This window comes from Ambystoma mexicanum, chromosome 12 (genome assembly GCF_040938575.1).
Source record: "Ambystoma mexicanum isolate Mex_15411 chromosome 12, UKY_AmexF1_1, whole genome shotgun sequence".
NCBI classification, from domain to species: domain Eukaryota; kingdom Metazoa; phylum Chordata; class Amphibia; order Caudata; family Ambystomatidae; genus Ambystoma; species Ambystoma mexicanum.
In genome coordinates, this window is record NC_090936.1 from 1,236,578,281 (window position 1) to 1,236,595,609 (window position 17,329).

At 46.7% G+C, this 17,329-nt stretch overlaps 1 protein-coding gene across 1 annotated transcript in view; it reads right to left on the bottom strand.

Moving 5' to 3' along the window:
- STAB2 (stabilin 2) overlaps positions 1-17,329 on the bottom strand; it is a 1,783,079-nt gene that overhangs the window by 1,469,401 nt on the left and 296,349 nt on the right. Inside the window, exon 9 of the mRNA XM_069629923.1 lies at positions 12,231-12,364. Coding sequence (XP_069486024.1) covers positions 12,231-12,364 — 134 coding nt within the window. The remainder of the gene's footprint in view (positions 1-12,230; positions 12,365-17,329) is intronic.

Sequence of the window (17,329 nt, forward strand, 5' to 3'; positions counted from 1 at the left end):
GGATACCTTAGGCCAGGAAGTCTGCCATTTAAAAAGAAAAATGGAAGAAAATCACCTGACCCACCAGGGACTGGGTGACCTCCAAAAAGAACACCAGAACTTGCTAGAGCACACCAGGAGGGTGGAGGATGCTCTAGCAAGAAAGGAGCAGGCCAATAGGGACACAGCTCAGGAGGTAACCCTCCTGCAGCAAAGACTGGCCCAGTTCTCCAGTACCAACCAGGAAGTACAGAGGGAAAATGAGGCTCTCTGCCAGCACAATGAGAGGCTCCAGCAACAGGTAGCGATGCAGGAGAAACTGATAGAGTCGAGTAAGGCCTTAACAGAGGAACTGAAAGCACAAATGCAGGCTCTTGCATTGCAACAGGGAGCAGGGGCGGATAGAGATGAGGTTCGCTGGGAAATGGAAACTCCGGAGCATAACCTCAGGAGCCCTAGTACCAGAGGCCCTCATACCTCTCAGTCCCTGGACTCTGCCACCCCCATGTCCCCTGGCGCACGTGAGCACAGGACCACAGGGATGGCAGATTACTATCCAGCCAGAAGCATGGGGCTCATAGGCCAGTACCACCCAGGAATGGAGGGGTGGGCATCCGGGTATGGGCACCCAAGTACAGTACAGTTCAATGGGGAACCCCAGGAGAGTAGGCCCATTAAGGGCATCCTGAAAACCTCTGCCCAGTTAGGTCAGTGGAGGGGGTACCCATCAAATCCTGGCAGCAAGGAGGAATCTGAAGACTCCTCTGAACTGCGCAGGACACAGGAGACCAGGTCCCCACTTTCTGCCAGCCATTCCCAGGCTCGCAGAATCCGGGAAAACCTGGAAGAACAGACGGGAACCTCTGGGAGCAGTGCCTCTGAGTCCGAGGAAGAATGGACAAGGGTTACCCGAACCAAAAAGGCCAATAAGGCAAAAAGGGCCTTGCTTAAGGACCCCTTAAAGCAGATTAAGGCGATCAGGAGCGTCATCACGCCTTACCATAAGAACGCTAAGTATTCTGTTTGGGAGCACTTAGAGTTGTTTGAACAAATGATGGAGACTTTCCATTTGAAGGACAGCCAAAGCTGTATTCAATATGTAAAGTGGACCTTCTACCCGGAATACTCCAGTTTCTTTGCGGGGCTGGAGGACCAAAATCATTTAAGATGGTCCACCTTTAAGGCGGCCATCTTGAAACATTTTTCTGTTCACAGAAATCCTCAAGAGGCTCGCAAGGCAGCCTACAATTTGCAATGTGGGGAGGATCAGGCCCCACAAGAATTTGTGCAGGAGTTAAAGCGGGCTTTTTCACAGACCACAAGAAGGGTGCGCACGGATAGCAGGGAATTTATAAATACGTTTTTCCATGCCTTGCCCAAATATATCATGACCCAGCTCGTGAGGGATTTTCACGAGAAAAGATCTTTAGACTGGGTCATTGAACAGGCTACCCGGATCTATGAGGTGCAGAAACCGATAGATAGCAAAAGTAATGCCCAGAAAAACCCCAAAGCCAACAGCACCCCTGCTGCTGCCAAGGTGGCAGAGGTAAAGGTCACCCCCGTTTTGGATTTGGAGATGGGGGGCCTAAAAACCTGCCCGCACCTAATAATGCTAGGCCCAGGAGGTCCTCGGGTCAGTCACAGACAGGGAGCCAAGGAGGCAGCCCCACAAATGGGGTCCCTCGCTCTCCTGATTATGTAAGTCCCCGTTACAAGGGAAATCGACCCATCCTGGGTTATGTGTGGACTCCTCCAGCCCAAGGGGGGGGATCCAGACAAGCACCTAACCCAGGGAACTTCCCTCCAAACTTCCCACAGGAGGGCAGAAATTTACCAAACCCTGGGCAGAACTTTTTCCCCAGATATCCACCCGACTTTCAGCCCCAAAACCATCCATCCTTCTTTCCCCAATTCCCTGAGCCCAGACCACTGAATCCGGGAGAGGGGAGGCCAAGGGTGGAGGGGTACCCAAATCTTCCCAACCCGGGGTATTACCAGAAGAGGGACAGCTACCCTTCCCGGGATCAGCCCAGGGGAGAAAACAGGGCCCCGTATCAGCCTGAGCGGGTTTCCCAGTTAGAGCGCCAGGTTCAAAACATGGCGCGGGATCTGGGTCACATACTGAGGGCTCAGCAGAACCCTCAGATGGGCGTGCCGGCGCAGAACGCACCCAACTCTGGACCTGGTGCTCCAGAACAATGACGGGGGCAGCACCCCGATAACTCACCGGTTCCCAGGGAGGAGGCACAAAGGGAAGGGGGGTGTAAAGCCTTGGAGGAAGCTTCCTTCCTCACTTGTAAACAGCCCCTGGAAACCCAGGAACCGGAAACAAAATCTCTTGCCCCTGAAAGTCTGCCTCCTAAGGAGCAGAGGGGGGGTAGGAGAAACAAAAGACCCAAACAGACTCAGTTTGAGGAGGAGGTACAGATCTTCCAATTTGAGGGAGAGGGATCCTCAGAGGATCCTGGGAAAAGGATCTTCTCCTTCAGAGAGGGGAGAACTCCTCCCAAAGAAAAATGGGTCCCTAGGAATGCAAATCCAGACTGGGGAGATGTGGAGACTGAGCTACCGCCGCCCACCATCTCATCCCAGAACCAACAGCAAGAAAATCCCCTGGTTCAAACCCATCCTGGTGACTGCCTCCAAAAAGGGGGGGGCGGCCCAGAACCGGAACCAGGGGAACCCACAATGGCTCTGATCTCCAGTTGCCAAATTTTTCTTTCAGATTCCCAAGACTCTCCACAGAATTCTGCCCAAATCTCTTCGCTAGCAATGTCCAAAACCAGAAAGTTAGCCCACCAGTTGTCCAAAAATGTACATTACCTGTGCCCCCTTGAGGAGAAGGAGGGAAGATATTATGCCCCGGTACAAGTACAGGGGCAGGGTACAATCTCGGCACTGGTGGACACGGGATCTCAAGCTACCCTTCTGTCCAGAAGGGCCTTTGATGAACTGAATGCAGGAAGGGGAGAGAATTACCAAATTCCTCTCACCTCTCTTCCGGGACAACTACAGAACTTTGACGGGAAGGAAATTCCCGTTGAGGGGACTGCAGACTTGGACATTAAAATTGGGCGACATAAATTGAAGCACCCGGTCATAGTTGTGACCCCAGAGGGCACCCCTTGTTTACTAGGGAATGACCTCCTGAGAAGGTTGTCACCGCTAATAGATTGCGTAAACAAGGTCCTCTGGACCCAGACTAGCCGACCAATAAAATTAAAACAGAGTGTCACCCATGTTAGTTTAAACGGCACATGCCACATGGTTGAACAAAAATCTGACCAAGTAGAATTTCACTTCCAGAAAAACCAGATTCCAAACGTGACAGTAATAGCAGTAGGACAACAGACTAGTGATGGGGGGTCCTCTCTATTTCTGAAAATCAACCTTCCTTCCAGTCTAAAGTGGTACTCCACGCTGGAAGGAAACACTCTGAGATTCTATACTAATCCACAATCAGAAACTCCCACTCCTATAGTCCAGAAAGATGTGAAATCAGCTCAGAGCCTGGCTGATATTCAGCAAATTGGAGAGCAGTTGTTCATCCCTGTTCAGTTAAATGATGGGAAGGACTCTGTTCTCGCTCGAGTGTGTGTGAACAACGGTAAGAGCTTCATCAGCGAAGCCATGTTTCGCCAACTCCCAAAGGATCCAGCCATTCCCACCTTCAAACTGATAGACAAATGGGAAATGGACCTGGAAGCACCCAATTCCAAACATCTCCTGCCAAGCAGGTGTATGCTCAAAATCTCCATTGGCAACAAGAGCATAGTCCACAATTGTTGGGTCGTGCGAGACGTCCCTGCCGCCTTTTACTTAGGCAGTGACATTCTCAATCGCTTTGCCATTAGTTTGGACCTAATAAACTTCAAAGCTTGGTCCCGATTAGCGGATAATCCCATGGGCTTTGATGATCCAGAAAAAGCATTTAGGTCAGCTCAATTGCTACCTTATGCAGTTGAAATTCAGGTTAAAGAGGAAGTCACCATCCCAGAAAGGACCCGACAATTCTCCCTGGAAGTGAAAGTTAAAAGGGGACAAGAGTTGAAAAACCCTGATGCTTACATACATCTAAATGCTTCTCTCCAACAGCAAGGGTTAGGGGTAAACCCAACTCCATTAGTCAACATAGAACATGACACCATTCCAATAGAGGTGGATAACAGCGACTTAAAGAGTATTACTCTAGCCGCAGGCACCATTATTGGAATGGCGGTTGATGACCGACATTTTTCCATAGATTTAGGTAATGAGCTGTTAGGACCAATCCCCAAGCACTGTTTTGACAGTGACAGTGAGGACAATACAACACCAGACAGGATTTTTACCCGGCATGGGGGGAACTTCCTGGTGTACACTTCCTGCCCGTATGGTAAGGAAGATGTGACTTGTGAATTCAGGAGGGATGAGGTGATTTTCCAGGTACATGAAGGCTGCCTTGCCCACCTGAAGCCTCCGGTCCAAATCAGCACTCTGACCAGGGACTTCTCCACCCAGCTGGAGGAGGCCGCGGAGATAGCCAAACCAGAAGTCTTTCCAGGCTTCAGGCAGATGGTGGAAGAGAGAGTCAACCTAGCTGATGCCTGTGTGACTCTGGAACAAAAGCAAAAGTTGAAACAAGTTTTCTTGGATTTCCAAGATCTCTTTGCGGTAGACTCATATGACTGTGGTCGCACTGACATCCACACAACAACAATCCCCACGGACCCTGGCATGACTCCTGTGTTTGTGAAGCAATATCGCTTGCCTCTCGCATCAATGGAGTCCCTTACCGAAATAATTAAGAACCTCGAGTCCCGGGGAATAATCCGTCCAGTCCACAGCACCTTCAATAATCCGGTGCTGGGAATCTTGAAGCCAAACGGCCAGTGGAGACTCTGCGCCGACCTTAGGGAGCTCAACAAACGGGTCCATACTTCCCGATGGCCTCTGCCCTACATTGACCAAGGGCTGGCCCAGATCCAGGGGTCACAGGTATTCACAGCAATAGACCTGACCAATGGATACTGGACCGTGCCTGTCAGCAGGGAGGACCAATACAAACTGGCTTTTACCTTTGGGGGCCAGCAGTATACATGGACCCGGACTCCCTTCGGATACCTCAACTCCGGCAATGAATTCAACATTTCCTACATAAGGCCATGCCCGACCTGGGCTCAAGGGGTAACCTGGCTTATGTAGATGATGTCCTCATCAAAAGCTCAACTGTTGAGGAACACATAGCGGAGATCCGTTATGTTCTGACGCAGTTGAGGGCCGCCGGAGCAAAACTTTCCTTTCAGAAAGCACAGTGGTGTAGGACCCGTGTTAATTTCTTGGGGCATGAGATTACTCCTCAGGGTCTCTGTCCCCAGGAAAAGAAAGTGGAAGCACTTCAGAAACTGAAAGACCCCACAACTCTGCGAGAACTAAGGAGCCTCCTTGGACTGACTAATTACAGCAGAAAGTTCATTGAGGGCTACGCAGAGATCACCAGACCCCTGATTCATCTCCTGAAGGGGGGGTCAAGTGGGAATGGGGTCCAGAACAAGCTGAGGCGGTAAAACAACTCAAAAGAAGCTTCTCACAAGCGCCTTGCCTAGCTTACCCTGTCAGAAACAAGGAGTTCTTCCTGGAGACGGGGTTCTCTAATACGTGCTTGACGGCAGTATTATATCAAAAGCATGACAAGGTCAATAAAGTAATCTCCTATTCGAGCAAAACTTTATCCTCTGTGGAGGAAAAATTCAACGATTGTGAGAAGGCACTCCTGGCAACGGTGTGGGCATTGAAGAATTACCGCCCTTTTATCCAGGGGGAACACATTATAGTGGAGACTCCACACCAGCCTCTGCAATATCTCCAAAGTGACAGAATCCGGGCCGGAAATGTGAGTAATTCCCGAATTACTTCCTGGATTCTGTCAATGCAAGGCTTTCCTGTGGAGGTCAGATATGGCCAAAACAAGAAGAGTCCCCTCGCGCAAGGTCTGGCTGACTTGCATGATTGTGCCAGAGAAAACTGTCTCGAGGACGAAAGTCTAAAAATCAAGGACAACACGGAGGCATACCTTAATTCCCCACACAAAGTCTTTGAAGAAGACAAGTGTGAGGGAATGCCCACTGTCTATGTGGATGGATGCTCTTACCATGTTGACAACAACGGGGAGAAAGAACTGGTGGCTGGCGTAGGGAATGCATGGGTGAATGAGTCCCCAGAACCCACCGCTGGATACAAAATTGGTCCCCGAAGTAGTCAGGTGGCAGAATTGATGGCTGTGCATCAGGCCATCCTCACTGCTGTCCAGCATCAACTCCGCGAACTGGTCATAATCACAGATTCGGATTATGTACGGAACGGGTTCGTGGAGCACCTGGTTAATTGGAAAACCAGAGGCATGTTATGTGCTAACAACAAACCCTTGAAACATGGGAAGTTGATCCAAAACATTGATGATCTGGTCACCTCGAATGGGATGACCATCTATTGGAAAAAGATCAAGGGTCATTCCAAAGTAGAGGGACCAGACAAAACTGGAAATGACTTAGCTGATCAGCTGGCCAAAACCGGGGCCATCCAAGGGGATCTAATTGAGATTGAGTCCCTGTTGGGGGAAATCCAGGTCACTGCCATCACTAGGTCCCAGACAAATGCTCACAACGACCTTTCAATTGCGCAATGGAGTAAGGAGACCCCTGATGCTGATTTGATTACCGCTCAGAAGGGGGATCCAATTATTGGTAAATTTTACCAGCACCTTGAGGACCCTGAGAACTTTCCCCTGACGGATACCGATTACATTGGGAAAGAGGACCTAAGAGTGTTGATGAAATGTCCAAAAATGTTCCGAATCCAAGACGGTTTGCTGGTAAGGAAATCCAAAGCTGGCCACGATCAGTGGGTGGTTCCTACCTCATTCCGAAGCCTGATGTTAAGTCACGCCCATGATGCGGCCACCGCCGGTCATAGGGGGTTTCACACAACACTGGAAATCTTAAGAGAGGTTGCATACTGGCCACACATGGGGCAGGACCTCGACCAATACTTGAAGGGGTGTCTTGTGTGTGCACAATTTCAGCCATCATCCCTCACGCACCGTGCGCCTCTCCAAAAGAGGGGGATGACACTGCCATGGTCAGATTTACAAATCGACTTTGTAGGCCCTGTGATTCGCTCGGCTAGGGGGAATAAGTACATGTTGACTGTGACATGCTTGTTTACCAAGTGGGTGGAATGTCTCCCAGCCCCAAACTGCAAGGCAGAAACTGCAGCTGCCTTGATGATTAACCACATCTTTTCCCGTTTTGGTCTACCTCAAAGGATTGAGTCAGACAGAGGTAGCCACTTCACCAGTGAAGTAATGACAAAGATGTGGGAGATACTGGGGGTCAAAAGGAAGTTGCATATTGCTTATCGGCCAGCTTCTTCTGGGGCAGTAGAGAGATATAACCGGACAATTGTGAGCATATTAAAGAAGTTTGTGGCAGATTCTGGGCCAAGTTGGGATATCCGATTACCTCTGGTCCTAATGGCCATCAGATCTACCCCTTCATCTGCAACCAAAATGTCACCATTTGAGTTGATGACTGGGCGCAAGATGGTGCTTCCTCAGCATTTGCTCTACAGGACCCAAGAGCAGACACTGATAAATGCCTCCACTACTCATGAGTATGTAGAGAATTTAAGGAAACACCTCCAACATGCTTTTGCTTATGCTCAGCGGAATCTAGAAAGATCAGCTGATAGCATGAAGACCCACTATGACCTGAAAACTTCCAGGAAGGAATATCAGGTGGGGGACCGGGTCTATCTATACAACTTCCAAAGGAACCAGGCCAAGCAGCGCAAATTTTTGCCTACATGGAAAGGACCCTTTGAAATCATAGACAAAATCTCCCCTGTGGCCTACAAAATCCACATCCCCAAAGGTCCTTTGGCAGCGGGGGAAGACAAGTGGGTCCACATAAACCAGTTGAAATGTTGCCATCCCAGGCACACTCTGCAACAACTGGAGGAATCCTCTGGAATCCTAGCGGGTACTGTCTCAGACTAATTCAGTTCCAACCATAAAACATACCACATCTAGTCTCTAAAATATTGTGATTTGCATGAAACTGTCTCTTAGTTATACTGTTTTTATTGTTTCAAAATAAGAATGTAATGTGTCGTGATGATGAAATGCATATGCTGCCCCACTATCTCAACAGTGGTGGAAAAACGTCTATGAGTAGGTATTGCCGCTCTTCCTTTGTCGTCCTAGGAGAAAGATCCTTGAGACTGGCCAAGGAGGACGATCCGGAGACCGGGAACGAAGATCCAATGGGCCCAGTGGACCGCCCAATATTCCCATCAGGACCGGCGAGGAGAACCGATCGATCCGACCGGATGGAGGAAAAGATGCTGAACGGTGCCATCTATTGGAAGCAGATGAGGAAACATCCCAGGTCTTGCGAGTCCCATTCGTGAAATAGAATGGCCATCGCAAGAGGGGGGCTTGTGGGATGTATTTACCCATGCAGCCGAGCCCTACCTCAAAACTGTGCAGTACTGACATGGAAAACCTCATGATGGCCAGAGCTTCCCAGAAAATGCACAGGGAAATGCATGAAGAATAGGCTGCCACCCATTTTTGCCGATGTTATGGGCACAGAAGGACACTGCCTAAAACCACCATTGGACTACCCACACAGTAGTCTGAAACCATTGGGAATGGCAATGCTGATTGCCAAATGCAACCTAGAATTGTTGGGAATTCATTTTCTTAAATCCCAAAAATGGGTGCAGTGCCAGTACTCACCACTATCCAAAAGCCGGCAGTTTAAAACCACCCCTTGTTTCTCTGAAGGCAGGCTCAAAATGCCTATTTTCAAACATTACAATATGTGCAAAATATTCACTGAACACCAGCAGACATTTGGCAGAATGGAGTTTTGTGTGCCTACAAAATCTGGGAAATGAAGAGCCCAGAACAATGCTTATAACAAAACTGGCTGAGCTATGGAGTCAGCAGTTTAAGTTGCACTGGATTTAAAGACACTAAAATCTAAATGTTTAAATTGACTGAGTGACCTACTTTTGAGTGTCACATAGGTTGCAATTGTTTAAATGTCATAGTTTTAAACTTAGAATCAGCCTTCTAGCTGCATATGTGAAAATGTTTAGTTTTATTTGAATGCAGAAACTGGGGAACAAAAAGTGACATTTTATCTGAAACCCGGCTTAAGGAACTGAATTCTGCCTGGCAACTACCCCCATCAGGAGTGAAACTTGAGTCACAGCTGTGTTCCCAGGCCTAGCTGCCCTTTTGCTGCTCACACTAAGGATATGCCATCTATCTGATAATTGAATTACCTGTGCTCTACAGGAGCTCTGAACAAAGCCTGTCTTGACTCAGGCAAAGGTTTTATTACAGCAGTCGTAAAATGTAGCTTCCTCTTGGCAGAAGCTGGGAGGGGCACTGCCTGTGAGAGCAAGCTGGCTTGGCAGAACTGGAAAAACCAGAAATTCAACCTTGTGCTGAGGGTAAACCACACCCCTTTGGAGCCAGAACATAACTTTAAAAAGATGAATAACTCATAGAGCGGACATGTGAAAATGTTATAAATGACACCATAATTCTTGTGATTTTTCTGCCCACAGTTTAAGAGGTTTTTAGAACCGGTGGTATGTTCAGGGGGGTTTTAGCGGAAAAGTGGATATTACTCTAAATGTATGTATGTTAAAAATCTGAAACTTCATCAGTTAATGTCCATACTCCCTGCACACATGTATGTAAAGTTGGGTCAATGTCAGAAAGTGAAAAATCAGTTAAAAAGTCAATTATGTGCCATTTCTGAATGCAAGCTCTTAGAAACAGCAGATTTGGACAGAGACATGGCTAAATTCAGCCACACCATGTATATGTAATTTCAAGCAACTGTGTAACTGTGAGATATGTCTTTTATTATCAAATATAGAATGTGTGCAATCTGACAGAGGAGTGTCCTATCTGCAAGCCATAAAATGACATCCCTCTGACTCACAGTTCATTCCCCAATCAAATGATAAATGGAAGTTTGACCAATTCGAAGCTGAGAGAGAGGTAGGGTCAGTGATGCTAGAACACAACCACATTCTAAACACATAAAAGCAGACAGACAGGACAGATAGGGACCTTCAATTCCATTTGCTGCAACGCGCTCTGCCGGAAAAATCCATACTTTACCTCCATCAAACCTCCAGAGAGCCAAACTAGAGACTTCAATCTATCCAGAACTAGATACCCAGACCAGAGATCCAGAAAGAGAGAGACCCAGATCACTGTGAAGTGCAGAGACCAGAGGCGAGTCTAAAACCCTGACCAGATCCGTGATGAGGCCCATTTCACTCAAGAATATAGTGTGAGTACCTAGAAAACTGTGCAGAACCAATCTCCTAGTTAAAATAATATAATTCAATCCTATTTTAATCTAAGTAGAACTGTCTCCTAACTGTCACCTGCCATTTGCAAAGCTGTCACTTGTCATTTCCTAGTTGCAAGCTGCACTTGTCTTTTTGAACTTTAAAATTTCAAATCTGAAAAACGACCTTCACAAAATTGCTCATATCTCCGCAACCGTTTGTGCTAGAGACTTGCAATAACTTTCATCTGAAAGGTTAGAATCGTGGGTTTCCTATGAACCTAGAACCGCATTCCTACCCCTTATAGTTTTACCGCAATCGCGGAACACGCATTCGCGAATTTTGCCGCGCGATTTGCAAATTTCTTCACGTGTAAAAAGCTGCTGCTGCTTGCCTTCCATTTGCCAGAAATTCGTTTAACCTGCTAACTATCCCTGCCTCATTGCTAGTGTGAGCCTGGACTAATATTAACTAGATACCACTCACCCTGAACCTCTGAAAGGGAATTAAAAGCATTTCCAGCATATTTCTCATCCATTGCTAGCACATATCAAAGCATTTGCCTGTGTTTTCAAAACTCCTATCTGTTTTCTGTAGTGTAAGCTTGCTGGGGTGAACTGATTTACATTGATTGCATTTCTGAGAACTGTGTGTTTTCCTTCCATTTCCTTGCCTTGCATCAAGGGGGGGAGGGGATTGCCAGAGAAAAGTGATTACATTGTTTTGTTGAAATCATATTGAGTATTTTCTATACTGCATTTCATTCATTCAACATTCCATCCATTTGAATTCTATAAAGCATTCTCTACCACATTATACTTCTGTACCTATTTACCAGTGTGCTACCTTATCCATTTCATGTCAACTCATTAGTGATTATAAGAAGTGTGCTAGTGCCAGATTCTCCGTTGTTGATCTTTATCATATCAGATTAAGTGTGCTATTCAATTATTAATTTATTATAAAGTGTGATATATATCTATTGTTTAAATTATCAAATAAACCTTTTAAACTTGCAAAACAGAACTACTTCTTGGCTCAGTGGGGTCAGGGGGATTCCAAGAGAGGGGTGTTATATAGGGGTAGTCATCCAGAACGCATGAACTGGACATAAAGATATATCAATAAGGGTTTTCATTCAGTATTATAGACTAGGCGTTGACTTAGCTGTAGTGTTGAATTGAATCCTCTTACAGAATACATCAGATGTATGCATATGCAGCAAACCACATATCTTTATACAAGTGAAGGCCACTCACGCCCACGCAGACATAAATGCACAGCTCAAAGTTGCCCGTTCAGGTGCGGGCCCACATTGCCCACTGTCATGGCGCCCAAAGCAGTGGTGGTGTGGGCTTTTGGCTCCTGCAAATATAAAATGTTTAGTGCATGGGTGCAAAGTGCAAACGCATACAGCACAAGCCCCACGTCTGCTGTGTGTTGTATGCAATTCTACCTGTGCACCCCACCAATGACATCTGAAGTACTATCCAGGCCCCCTTCAAAAGGACCATGGCCACTCAGAAGGAACATAGCAGGCCACCACGACAGTGGTGCACAATGCATCTGGCACATGAGCGCTCATGGAATGGAGTCAGGAGCTGCAGGGATCTCAGCGTTTCACCAGGGAAAGCCCCCATGGACAGGAGGCAATGTCTAATAGCACCAGTGCATGCAGAATGCCAGCCAGGGGGTTGAGACACCAATTTAATAAAATGCCGACATTTTGGAGGTGGCGGAAATAGCCCAATGCACCGATGTTGTTCCCACTGCAAGCTACCATAATAGGACCCAGTGCTTACACGTGTGTGTGTCTGAACTTTATCACGAAAAGTGCACACATAAACAAATGGAACATTTGGTAAGGTGGGTGTAAAGGAACTTACTCTACTTTTCCTGGTGAAACGGTGGTGCAATTTGCATTGTCGTGGCAGGGGTTGGCCGTTGCACAGACATCCGTGAGGCTGCATCCGACTCCAGGCGTGAAATCTTTGTAACCTTTCTTGCACTCACAGTGAGACTAAGAAAAAAAGACATGAAAAAAATAAATATTGAAAGGCTTCACATTTCTGGACATCCAACTTGTCAATTTATCCATATATTTATATGGAAACTTTATTTGACTTTCAACCTTATGCAAGACATAGAATCACATCAAACCCACTGAAGAACAGCAATTTCACCCAGTCTTAGCTCAGACAAAGGAGGCGGGAGCAGTCAAGATGCCCAACTCCCCCCTCCAACCCGCTCGGTTCCTACCCCTCTAGCAATGATATTAAGAAACAAACACCATCGTCACACCAGAAAAACCTTTTATATTGAAGCTCAGGTGACCCAGGCTCAGTAGAGCTTAAAGTGCTGCCGTGCCAACCTGCTGTGAAGGATTTGGGCTATGATAGAACCCTTTGAGCAAAGTGCTTAAGCAGAATGCAACAGGTCAACTTAGGTCATTTTAGGAATCAGGATTGTTTGGCTGTGCCATTTAGTAAAGCAGGAGTGGGAAGCATTCTGTGAGCTGAAGCGCATTTAGTGATCTGATACACACATACACACAAACTTATATATATCAGTGAATACTTTTCCCCAGCTGCCAGTGATGTCATGAATGAGATTTGTGATGGCATCTTTTACAACGTATTTCCATTTAATTGCAGAGGTTTTTGCTAATGCAACTTAACCATAACGTCCCTTTAACAATGTTTTTTTAGTGAATTTCATAAGTTTTTAGTAGTGCACTGTAAGCAGAACTTGCTTTAGCATAGTGTTTTCTGTAAAGAGGATAGGTATTTGGTATGGCAACATAACCATAACGTCCCGTTAACAACGGTTTGTTACAGATTCCTTGGCTACCCTCATGATAAACGTGTGGAAAGGGCAAATTGTCTGGTGTATGTATCCATTTGCGCTACCCCTTACTTTTCCGAATAGTGTTGGTGTATCGTACCAATTACAGATGTAGATAGTAAATGTTGTTTAGTGTGTCAGTAGGGTCTCTATGTGTGTTAACAGTGCATGATAAATCTGTGCCGCACACTACTGGCCGAGATGACTACAGATGACCAATATGGGGGAGTCTGCACCTGGTTGGCATATGTGCAATCACACTGCAAGTATCCGTAGGACTCCATTAGTGACCGCATGTCCGCATCTTCAAATGCACTTTTAAGTAGTTGTGGAAGCGCATCTGTTTCTGTTCCACACCTAGACCCATGCATAGGTCATCCACTGTATGCTAGTAACACCGCCCCTGTCGCCAGCCATACAGATTCATGCAGTAGCCTACTGCTGCAGACTTCGTGGGTGGCTCTGCAAACCTACCAATGTATGGCTGAAGTACTCCTAACTGTATAACGGCTTCTGGTAAACAAGGAAAAGCAACCTGCAGTGTCACGATTTATCTGCTGCTTGCCTTTCCATGACCCGTGAAGCAGATACATTGTGTCTGCACTCAGCAGTGTGACGGAAAGTATCAAGTGGTCGCCTGGCGGTCGTACAGTTGAAGAAAACATGTAACTGCAGGTGGGACAGTTTGTAGTAAGTCTGCAAAATGTTAAAGCTGGTGCACCTTCCTCATGCACATGCTAGTGAATTTAAAGGCAAGTAAGGAAACAGCAGAAAATGCAGAGCGCAAACAATCTTAGTGGTGGTTAGAAAAGCGATGTAGCTGCATGGGTCGCACAGAATAAATGGCTTCCTGCTGCACGTAATGAAGCTGTGTTTCACGTTGGTGTAAACATTCTTGTATTCCGCAATGTATGTATATCCGTGTAGCATAAACTGTTTGTACTGCATGTGATGACAACTAACGATAAATGAAATGAAATCACAAGGGACCAGTGGGCCGGCTACCGTCCTTCCAACAATTACGCAGGGTACTTTCATGTACAGCATTTGCCACATCTGCTGCAGACAACAAGAGGGGCACTGCTGTAGGGCAGCAGAGCTGTAAAACAACCTTTGCAAACCATTTGCCATGCTACAGACCCTTACCCGGCAAAGGGCATTGTATTGTGCATGTACTGCAACGCGCTACTGTACAGAGGGAAGGTACTTGGAAATGCGTGTGAACGGTCCTTACGGGAGCATTTCAATGACTGGCGCTTATGTAGGTGAGGGCCACCCAATAATTCTGTCTCCTGGCACATCTCCTATAGTATCCAGGCAGGTGCTGCCCCTTCTTTACTGAACCTTTCCTGCTGTTCCTTCTGTGGCGTGTGTGAGAACACCATAATAAATGAAAATTAACTGGGAAAGGAAAAAAGGTAAATAAAGAAAGCACCTTTTCACAGATCAACAACGGAATTGCCAATGCACACATGCAGGGCAGGAAGCGTGGCATTGGCAGTGTGGTAAACACTGTAGTTCAATCGGTTAGAAAGGGGGTCGCTTTACAAAGAGGTTTCTTTACGTGTTGCAGAGCGTTTTCAAGAGAGTCAGTGCGCAACACTTACTACAAAAAAATATCACTACTTTCACCAAGCCAATTTAGATGGGGTGTGCAGAAATCGGGATGGATGGCATAGTAAGATGAACGTTATATATGGGGAAAAGTATATGTGCTGTGAAACACCATATTCCCATGGGCGAAGTATGCCATTGGCACATGTCGAACAAAGGCACAAATACACTTCTTTGCAATGTACCACGCTGTCTGCATTCACGGACCAAATAGAAAATGATGCTGCCCTTTCCTGTGAAGCACACCAAGAGCACCTGATTGGTCATAGGCCATAGTCCCATTCCTATTGGTCACCATGGTGAGAAGCGCAAGTACCACGAGGGCTGCGCCCCAGTAAAGCAGGAGGAGTCCTTCTTCCTATTGGCGCACTTTCCTGTGACACACGCCCTGAGCACCACCTGATAGGACAATCGTTACAGTCCCATTTCCATAGGCCAGCATGGTGAGACGCACCGAATGTGGCACGTGCGGTTCCCCAAGTACGTCGAGGGCCGGCTCGAGTGAAGCAGGAGTTCCTGTTCCTATTGCTGCACACCCTAAGTATCTGATTGGACAATCCCCACAGTTCCATGTCTGTGGCCGCCACCCGCAAAATCCCCGGATGTGGCTTTCGTGCTTCGTGCAGGCGTGGGGGAATAACTTACAACCAGGGTAGGGGGAGTTCATGGTAAGGGGCGGCTCTTAAAAGAGCCTGTTTGTTTTTTGATTTTTTTAGATGCTTCTACAGAAACAACTTTTTTTGGTTTTTATTAGCTTTTGTGATTTCTTGTGCTTTTATTAGTACAGTAAACTCTTCACAGAAACCTGTAGATGAGCAAACAAAACTGCATTGCCAATGGGTGACAACAAAATGCCATTTTCTTGGAAAAACACTGCATTTCCACAACTAATGAGGTCATTGTTGCAGAAGAACATTCCACAAGCGGACAAAAAAGAATGTATGCTTCTGTTGATGAGACACCTTCCTGCGTCTGGCTCGGAACAACATCCATGAGCAGTGGCCCATACTCTTCGTGGTAATTATGGATGAGAAAAGCACCTTGGGGTAAACAATATCAAACTGGGTAGGGGATTCGGTGTTCCATCGTAGATGTATAAAGGTTTTTGTTTTTTTCGACATGCGTGCAAGCAACTATTTCTGTATTTTCTCTTTATATGCATTTCTGTTTGCCTCTCCTCACATTTTTACCACATTCTGGTCAATGCTTCTTGCACAGCGTAAAGAAAACGGCATTTCTACGTAACCACTGCATATTTTGCGACCTCATTATCTCAAAGTGGGTGGAGGACATGCCAGCAGTCTGCAGAAATTCACGCATAATTATGTTTATAGCACACCTTCCGACCTCTGGCTGGGGACAAATTACGCTGCCATGGACCCATACTCCTCTTGGTGTTATGCATGAGAAAACAACCTTCGCAGTAGGAAAAATATGCATCACTGCGGTCAGCAACCTCTTCAGGTGATGTATTAATCGTCCACACGACATGTAACCCAAATGTAGACTTCCATAGTGCACAACGACAAAGTCACCATATATCTGCAAAGGCGAACCATCCTGCCGAAACTGCAGTCACCCAGACAGGCCCAGAAAGCATCCACTCCTTCAACCCAAAATTACCAGCAATGCCTCTTTGCACACAACACCTGTGCAGATGGCGCACAAAGGTAACACCGACAATAAACACTGAGCGTCTCTCCATCTTGACCACCCTCACGACACAGTTTTGGGACGAAATGGTATCGCCACCTTCCTGTGAACCACACCCTAAAGCCTTAATTGCCTATTTCCCACAATTCCATTTCCCCTTCCACCATGATCATAATGGCAGGATGTGGCATGTGTGCTTTCCCATCTACAGTGAGGGCCACGGCCCAGTAAAGCACATACAATACTTCTTTCCTTTGCATTCTGTTTGCAACACTGGTCTATAACGGCTGAAATATGCTCCACAACCATTCCTTCATGTCACCACCCTCTCACTGATGCACAGTCAAAAATGCATTACTGCCATGGGTGTCCTCAAGGCCTAGGCTCTTGAGTGCCTGGCCTACGGCATATGGCCTTTCGGCCATGCACCCAATGGTCTAGGCCTTGAACACACCCACAGCAACATAATGCCAACATGCATGTCACCATGTCAGCAACTACAACAATCCACCATACACGCCACTGCCAACAGCACTCCTACCCAACTTGTGCACCGCCTTGGAGCTATGCAGCAACAAATTGCAACAGTTAACATAACGCCCATGTGGGCAGCTAACATTATGCACAAACTTAACATACATAGGTAGCAGCACTTCAGCCCAACTCCCCAACACCATAAAAAACCCATTCACGAAAACAGGTCGCAATTAGCAGAATCCACAAACAACCCACAGCCTCCACCACCCCTAACCACAGCCATTCACAAAGTATTGTGTCACTAACCACAACATTTTCACAACATTGGGCTTACTTCAACAAATCTGCACACAGCAGAGGCCATCAAAGTGTCTTTGCAGGGCATAGTTGTGAAGAT